Below are 8535 nucleotides of genomic sequence, written 5' to 3' on the forward strand. Positions count from 1 at the left end.
CCAGGGTTATAAATTTGAGGGGGGGTTTTTTTTAAAAATTTTTAAAAAAAAAAAAAAAAAAAAAAAAAAAAAAAAAAAACATCACGTCAAACAAAAACATAGAGTTGTGATCAAAACTTTTGGATTTTCAAAAAAAATTGTTTCAAACAAAAAATATTTTAATTGAATTGTAAGAATTATTTTTTTAAAACAAAAAAAGTGCTTTAAAAACTTAGAATCTCAACCAAAAACTTAACAAAATTCTGATATGCAAAAATTAAAGTTTCAAACAAAAAATTGATTTAAATTAAAAAAAAAAGTTTTTAAAGCAATTTTATTTGTTTAAAAAAATAATTCTTACAATTTGATTTAAATATTTTTTGTTTGAAACTATTAAAAAAAGTTTTGATCAGTTTTTGTTTGATATTATTTTTTTTTATTGAATACTGCTGTTTTTGTTTGACGTGATTTTTTTTTTTTTTTGATTGAAAAATTGTGAAAAAAATCTAACTCCATAAATCTAACTCCATAAATGAGCTCCAGCTGCAAATAGTCTGAGTCACACGGGCTGCTGCCCTCTAGTGGGTAAATGAGGAACAGCATTTAGTTTGTAAGCTACGCCATCTACAGGTAACAGTACTGCTGCCCAATGTATTAATTCTACGTTATTGATTTTATGACAGAGGCTGCGGGCCGGATGAAATTTGACCATGGGCCGCATTTGGCCCCCGGGCCGGACTTTAGACATGTCTGGTGTATATGTATGTATATTACATATTGTATATTTGTAATGTAGATAGATTTTACTGTTTTGAATGCACAGATCGTGACATAAAACTGGGAGCATACCTGGAGCAGACTCGTGACAAATATAGGACTGGTTGGCAGTTACTGTATGCAACGAAAAAAACTGCCTTTGTTTCACTCGCCTAGGCTGTGATTGGTTGATCAAAGCCTGATGTCCAGCCCGTGATATCTGATTGGTTCCCTGGCGCTCCTTTTAAGTTTTGGAGCATGCGCCGTAGAGGCAGCGCTGAAATTCAAATTTGAACCGAAGCTGTTTCGTCGAGGAAGAGCAGTCAAGCTGAGAAAATCGCTGAACACTTCTCGTTTTGCTTTGTTAGGTTATTTCTTTACACACAAGTCGAGTATAGAACTGGTAACACTCCGTTTTGTAAGTACTCCTAAAGTGGATGCAAACTGTCCGAAATGGACCCATTTACTGAGGTGAGTTGAGCAATTTCATGTAAGAAGCTAGCTGTCGCAAGACTATTGTGGTGGATAGTAGGAGTGTTATCGTTATCTTCTAATGCTAACTTAACCCGCAGCTGTGTTACTAGTTCAGTTGCTAGGGGGAATGCCGTCAACTGCAGTTTCTTTGTTTGGTACCGGTCAGAAGTCACTATAAATAATACAAAATGTAGTTCGTTTTTATAAATGTATCAATTGGAAGCTTCAATTCATTTATTACGCTCAAAAACAGAAATAATCATGGAACATTAACTTAAACAGATTACATCTTTGAATATTGTGAGGTTCAGTCTTTCTTTTCTCCTGATACTGTTTTCTAGACTTTGGATAGTAGGGGCGTTACCAAAAACAAAGCATGTTTCTTGTGCCTCCTATAAACTGTACAGTGCCTAACTGTCCTGTACAGTTAGGCAAAACCAGGCGTGGCTCACTCCTGAAGAATGTGATCTCAGATTTTCCACACAGGGCTGTTGGCTTGGTGAAGCTGTGGTGGCCTGCAGCACTCCCAGGAATGTGTTAGGACTTGCTCAGTACAGTAAATCAGATTGTGAAATTCTTGACAAAGGGAATGAAAGGAGGGTTTTGTGTAGAAGAGAGAATTGTTTAGTTTAATTGGTTGTGTATAAGTGAGAAATCCAGCAATAACAATTTGGATCTGGACCCCAAACATGCTTATTATATCCAACCATAGTTTAAGAAATGAAATATGAATGAATTAGGCCAGCAGGTCATTTAGTGACTGTTTATTGTACCTCCAAGTTTACTGTGCATGAATTTTTTGTTTTGATTCTGTTTGATTTGACTGTTAATTTTTCTATTCCCACCGAAACTGTTGTGTGCAAGTCTCTTGATCCGATTCACAAAGGAAACCTCTTAACATCATGTGGTCCATGCTTGTCTGTCCTGGATACTGCATGTCTGATTTTCTGATTCCATTTGTCAAACTAGAAACTTTTGGAGCGGACTCGGGCCCGCAGGGAAAATCTGCAGAGGAAGCTAGCAGAGCGTCCCAACGCAGCTAACAGACAGATGGTCAAAAGGCCCAGGGAGCCTCTAACTGAATCAAATAACACCATCACTGATTCTAATGTTGATAAAGGTTAGTCCTTTTGTTAAGATTGCCCTCGGTGTTGTGTAAGGTGTTTAATGAAATTTCCTTGTAATTCCTTTTTCCCTTTCTAGTTCCACAGATATCCTCCAAGCCCTCCCCTTCCAAGCGCAGGTGCTCAGAGGAAAACCAGTTGGCACGGGATGAGGAGAACCAGGTTCCAGTGATGACCCAAGCTGGGGGCCCCGTACCACCAGACCCTCTAACGGACAAGAAACCCCCAGTGGGCCCAGCCAGCATTCGCTCGTCCTCCTCTCTTGAGCAGAGTTCAACTCGACCTGTTCAGAGTCGGCTTAAGGAGCTGAAAGCTGAACGGCCAGAGAACGTAGCTGTCACTCCAGGTCCTGTCCCTCCAAGCACCAGAGAAGCACCAACAGAGCCCCCTGGTTTTGCCCAGCACAGGAACAAGCCAGACCAGGTGGATGACTCGACTCCCTCTGCTGCTGGCATGAAGTCACGCCTGCAAAGGCTGGCGCAGCAGAGGAAGTGCTGGGATGGGGATGATGGTAAACACATTTGGTTGAGATTTGTCACATTAGTAACAGGCTCTAAATCTGGAACTAGTCTGACTTTGCTGCTTCTCTTCCAGACTCTTCTGACACAGTGCCAGACAGCACCCCTCCAACCTTGTCAAAGAGACCAGTGGAAGTCCAGCCGCCTGCCAGTCTTCCCCCTTCAGAAGCTCCTGCTGGGCGGAGAGGCCGGTTGGCCAACCTGGCTGCCACCATCGGGTCCTGGGAGGATGACCTCAGCCACGCTCACATTCCCAAAGGGAATCCTGGATCTGGTTCTGTTCCCAGACCTGCGGTCAGAGTAGCTGCTGCTGCTGCTGGCTCCAAGCAAACTGCAGCCTTGAGCAGTTCAGCTACAGCAGCCAGCAAGTCTGCCTGCAGCAGCAACCAGGTAGCTGCACCTTCACGTCTCCACAGTGAACCTGAAAACTGAAAATGTGCTGCTTTACTTCATATATTTTAAGTAGAGATGCACCAGTTAGAGTCGTGGCTCATTTCTGGTCAGTTTTTCTGAAGCTTTGAGCCCTCACTGGTCACTGATTTGATCTGATTCTACTCAGCTTCTCATTAACCAGAGCAGAGACTGAGGCTTCAGTGGAAAACAGGATTTGACTGATTTTTGAAACAACTCACTGTTTTTTTTTTTGTTTTTTTTTTGTTTTTTTTTACATGTCATCATAGCAGATGGTACCAGTAGCTGGACAATGTGTCATCTCCAAAGACAAAGGCTGTTTTTTTTTTATATATATATATCTCTGAATAATGCTTGGCAGACAAGCAACAATGACATTAACTATGAGTCTTCATTAAAGCCTGTTGTCAGGGTGACCTGTTATTGCTTACAAATTATGTGTTCACTGACTAGAACAATGGTTTTTAGTTGGGGCCAGATATGTTGAGCATTATTAAATTCCCTTCATTAGTACATTTCTAGATGGCTCTCCACTTTTATTCCTGATTTTTGCTCACAACTGTTCTCTAAAGAAATCTGTAACGTTTGTGTTTTATTTTTTTATTATTTTTTTTTTCCAGGATACTTCACAATCTCCTGTGAAGTCCAGTCAAATGATTCTTTCTAGCCCTCAAAAGGCTGAAATCTCTGCATCTAAAACAGCCATTCAGACTGTGCAGAGTCCCTTGAAGAACCCCAAGCAGGAAGCAGCGCTCCCACCCAGTCCACATATGGCAACATCCTCTGAAGCAACATCAGCCCCCAAGAGTCCACTAAAGACCCAGCTGTTCCCCAAGACCCCTGGCTACACCGCCAGCCCCCTAAGGCCAGCTCTCCAGGATAGAGCCACCATGTCTACTTCACTTGGCCACCAGGAACCCATCTCTGTTGGAGGTCCAGGCGAGTCAAACTCATCAAGGGTCATATCTTCCGGTTCAAGCTTAAATCAGCTTTGATTGGTATTTAGGAGGTGAAAAATTTAAAAATCTGATTTTTATTTTTTTTTTTTTAATGTTTACCAAATGCATCAAAACTAAGAAGTTCCATCTTCTCTTGATATCCTGTACTCCAAACTAGAGATGGACCAATCCACTTTTTCCACTTCAGATACCAATACACATATCTGAGGTCTAGTTTCGGCTAATAATGATACAGAAAAATTTAAACACAGACATAAGTATACTGAACTGCAAATGTAATAACTTTGCCAATACATCCACCAATAGCTTCACAAGCTAGGTCAAACATGTAAAAACAACAACTTTAATTTGTTCAGTCAGTGCAATTAGGAGTAAAACGGCTCTCGTAATATAAACTGAAGCTGACGAAATCAATAGTTTGTCTACCTTGGTCAAAACAAGCCTTTCAAATGTTCAGAAATGCAATTAGGAATTCTAAATGTAATGTAAAATAAATGGTAAAGCATGATGTTGCTCAGAGCACAAAGATCTGCCTTATAAATCAGGCTCGTTGTCACGATACCCAATGTAGTGTGTTTTTTATGTCAATATCAGGACTTCTCCAGATATCTGTATCAAAACGGTGCATCTATATCCAAACAGGTGTGAAATCTTTCCTGGAGCGCTTTGGAGAGCGATGTCAGCAGCACAAAGAGCAGGGCGCTCCGCCCAGAGCTCCCACTCCAGCCAGGTCTGCTCCCAGTACTGCCTCAGTCACGCCAAACACAAAGCTGGTCCAGGAGAGGCTCCGAGCCGCCCAGGCTGCACACACAGCCACTGCTGAGCTCACTCAGAGGCAGAAGATGGTAGGTTTTATGTTACAACATGATCAACAACAAGGAGAAGTTATCTTTAAAAAAAAAAAAAAAAAAATCCACCTGCTTACAGGAGCGGGAGTCTGAGCTGGCCCAGATCCGCAGCCGATTCCAGAAGGGGAAAACTGTGTGGGAACACAAAGATAAACGGGCAGACGAGACGCACACTGACAACAAGGTTGGCTTCAGATACACACAATACACACGACCTCTGTTGGTCCCCAACTGCCCAAATCTGTCATCATTTACTACAGGTTTTCATTTATTTTGTGAATTATTTATTAGCATAAAATGTCTAAGTTTTAGTTATTGTTGTCCTTCAAATCTCAGGAAAAGCATTCAGGCTACAAGATGATTTTTAAAGTTCCATCTTTCTATGAACATAGCTGGACTTTAACAGATGATGTGCTCTGCAGGATCAGCTCGTCAAACCTGCTCAGAGGGAAGATTCCTCATGTGACCCACAGGATGAACCCACTGCACCATTTAGTGAGGAAGTGACGACACCCAGCCAGAGTCCTCCTCCAGGTGCTGACTGAGCCTGTGTCTTGATGTTATCTGACATCATTCTGTTTACCCTTCCTTTTTATCTCATGAGATAATTTCACCAGCTGGAAATGATTGACGGTCGTATTTAAACCTGGATGGTCCTATTTTGACCATCTATGGTAGAAATGCGTTGCTGATGTAAATGTGAAGAGTTGTTTGCAGTTGGAGTTATTTTGGCATGTAATTGGCTTTTCTTTTGGCTCCAACATGATTACATTCTGCATTTCAACTCATTCAAGATGCTAAGAATCCAAATCTAACTATTTAAAATGACTACATATTAAAAAAAATCAGAACTATTTGTTTTAAAGTTTGGTTTGAAATAAACCAACACTAGACATTTCTTAGTATTTGACTCCAAGGACCAAACTGTAATGGCTGACTGCTGGGTCTGTCTTTACCGAGATGATTCTGTTTGAATTCTCTCATATGTAGGAACCAAGTCATGAATGAAACACACTTGAACAACAAAATGATTTTAAATTATCTTTGATCTTCATCATTCTTTAGTTACTTGCTTTCTGTAAATGCAGTAGCTGTTAACCATAATATCTGAAAGTGTTCCATTTAACAGTGTGTCCTGGAATCGCACTGACTCCTCCAGTCTCGACCTCCAGCCCTATGAGAGGGGTCAGCCAGCCTGGAGAGAAGCCAAGTAAGGAGAAGGAGATGAATGTGGACCACTCCATCAACTCAGCTGTTATTAATGAGCTGTTTGACGGAGTCCTGGAGCAGAGTGAGGATCAAGAAGATGAGGAGGAAGATGCTTTAAATATTTCCTCCATGTCCCTGCTGACCCCTCTGGCAGAGACTGTAGCTGCTGTAGTGAAGAGTCCAGACAGAAGACTCGTGGTGAGAATGATGCTGCAGCTCTCTGATGCCACCAGCTGATAGAAGGTGCTTACCGTCTCCCCCTGCTGCCTCCAGACATCAACTCCAGCCAGCTCCTTCCTGGTGAAAAGCAACACCCCAGAGAGCAGCTGCAGTCCTGGAAAGTTCCAGAGAACCACTGTGGCACGGAGCGACTCCTCAGACGAAGACCACAGGCTGCCTTATAGGTAAGAACACAGAGGTTACCCCAACTGTTAGCAGACTCGGGGAAGGGGAGCCTTAAACTAAATCTGGGAGCTGTGTTTGTGTGTGTGTGTGTGTGTAGCATTGATGCATACAGATCCATTCGAGTGAAGGAACCTGAGAGACCTGCAGTGAAGCAAGTTATTGTGAGAAGGGAAGATGTTTCTAAGAGAGTAGAGGAGCCCAGAGCAGCAAGTCTCTTCAGCATGAAGCAGAGGATGAAGGTACGCAGCTGGAACCCAGTCTGATTATTCTGCCTACAATATACTCATTAAAGTTTATCTAACCCCCGAGAGAGAGCATGACTTCATCCCTGAGTAGTTTATGTGAAAATGTCACAATTTGCTCAGAAACCTGGAGATGGAAGCCTAAATAGTGTACTTGGTTTATCAGCAAAAAAGTTGATATGGGGTTAATTGCACTTTAAATGTTTTAAACGGTCAAGTCTGCAGTTTCTTGAATCTTAAATCAGGGAGTTCTTCTCTTAAATACTGAACAGTCCAGTATTTCCATCAGGACGAAGTCCTCTGTTTGCTTAGAGCTGTTTTTTGTTGTGTAGATGTTGACAAGTGAGGTGAACCTGCAGCAGACTGTGATCCATCAGGCCAGCCAGGCCCTCAACTGCTGCACTGATGAAGAGCATGGCAAAGGCTCGCAGGTGGAGGCTGAGGCAGAGAGGCTGCTGCTTCTAGCAAGTCAGTTCACCTACACTCTGTCATGTCGTTTCACTTTTTACTTCTAGTTAAAGATCATATAGGTGCCCTGCAAGGGAAATCTGTCATCAGCTTCATCACTTAGTCGTCTTAAAAGAATCCCTGACTTTCTTCCTTCCTCTGACTTTCTAAGCGGAGAAAAGAGAAGCCTTGAAGGCAGAGCTGGACTGTCTGAAAGGAGAACCAGCAGGGCAGAAGAAAACTTGTCATCCAGAACCAGCTGCCATATCCGCCTCCAAGGGCTCCATCATCCTGCAGGAGCTCCGCCTTCCCCTTAAGGCAGACTTTGTTTGTTCCACTGCTAACAAACCTGGTAAGAACGCAGCATTACATCTGCTCACTCATGCTCTGACTTTTATATAGATTATTGTGATGTTTAAAAGTTTCACTGCTTTTTGTGTGTTTCCCCTGCCAGACTCAACTAAACATTCATTTTTCATCATGATCCGCGCTGGAGCTGAGAACATGGTGGCCACTCCCTTAGCCAGCACTCACCGCGGCCTCAGTGGAGACACACTCACCTTCCCCACCAAGTTCACCCTGTCAGTCCCACTGATGGTTTCTGTTTGAGGATCATAAAGGAACCCCATCCTGTTTTAATCACATTTCCTTCTCTTTGGGCATTTTCAGGTCTGATGTCTCCAGTGACTTCAAAATAGACTTGGAAGTCTACTGTCTGGTATGTGTCATTTTATTGCTTGTGAAACTTCCATATTCCATATTGGTTCCTAATGGATTGGCCATGGTTTCCTTCAGGTACAAAAACGTGAGCTCTGCAGCGAGAAGAAGAAGAAACCCAACAAATCAAAGGTAGAAATCATTTAATCATAATTCATTTTATTAGTTTTTTTTCTGTTTATTTTGGATATTTAGAATGTCTTCCATTCCCAGTGTTAAATGTTCACTAAAATGTAAAGTTTATTCATCTTTGAGAATGTGTTCTTGCATTATTATGCATTTACCATTATATTGCTGTAAAATGGTCTCAAAGCAACAATATTATCATTTATCACAATAACTTCTGGGACAATTTATTGTCCAGTAAAATTTGTTATTGTGACAGGCCTAGTCGGAGCCTTGTTACTGCTCCTCATGTGTGGGCTCAACCTCAGGTGGTCACCCTG

The 8535-nt window shown here is 42.0% G+C and overlaps 1 protein-coding gene across 1 annotated transcript in view; it reads left to right on the forward strand.

The window, feature by feature from the left end:
* Window positions 1-988: 988 nt before the first annotated feature.
* anln (anillin, actin binding protein) overlaps window positions 989-8535 on the forward strand; it is a 19309-nt gene continuing 11762 nt past the window's right edge. Inside the window, exons 1-16 of the mRNA XM_015024663.1 lie at window positions 989-1206; window positions 2179-2329; window positions 2413-2844; window positions 2928-3241; window positions 3883-4201; window positions 4864-5066; window positions 5149-5253; window positions 5492-5603; window positions 6199-6476; window positions 6552-6682; window positions 6781-6922; window positions 7258-7393; window positions 7545-7724; window positions 7827-7953; window positions 8042-8090; window positions 8168-8221. Of these exons, the coding sequence (XP_014880149.1) occupies window positions 1189-1206; window positions 2179-2329; window positions 2413-2844; window positions 2928-3241; window positions 3883-4201; window positions 4864-5066; window positions 5149-5253; window positions 5492-5603; window positions 6199-6476; window positions 6552-6682; window positions 6781-6922; window positions 7258-7393; window positions 7545-7724; window positions 7827-7953; window positions 8042-8090; window positions 8168-8221 (2751 nt within the window). The 5' untranslated portion in view covers window positions 989-1188. The remainder of the gene's footprint in view (window positions 1207-2178; window positions 2330-2412; window positions 2845-2927; window positions 3242-3882; window positions 4202-4863; window positions 5067-5148; window positions 5254-5491; window positions 5604-6198; window positions 6477-6551; window positions 6683-6780; window positions 6923-7257; window positions 7394-7544; window positions 7725-7826; window positions 7954-8041; window positions 8091-8167; window positions 8222-8535) is intronic.

Source organism: Poecilia latipinna, unplaced genomic scaffold, assembly GCF_001443285.1.
Source record: "Poecilia latipinna isolate Pla-1442-1.1 unplaced genomic scaffold, P_latipinna-1.0 Scaffold3753, whole genome shotgun sequence".
NCBI classification, from domain to species: Eukaryota; Metazoa; Chordata; class Actinopteri; order Cyprinodontiformes; family Poeciliidae; genus Poecilia; species Poecilia latipinna.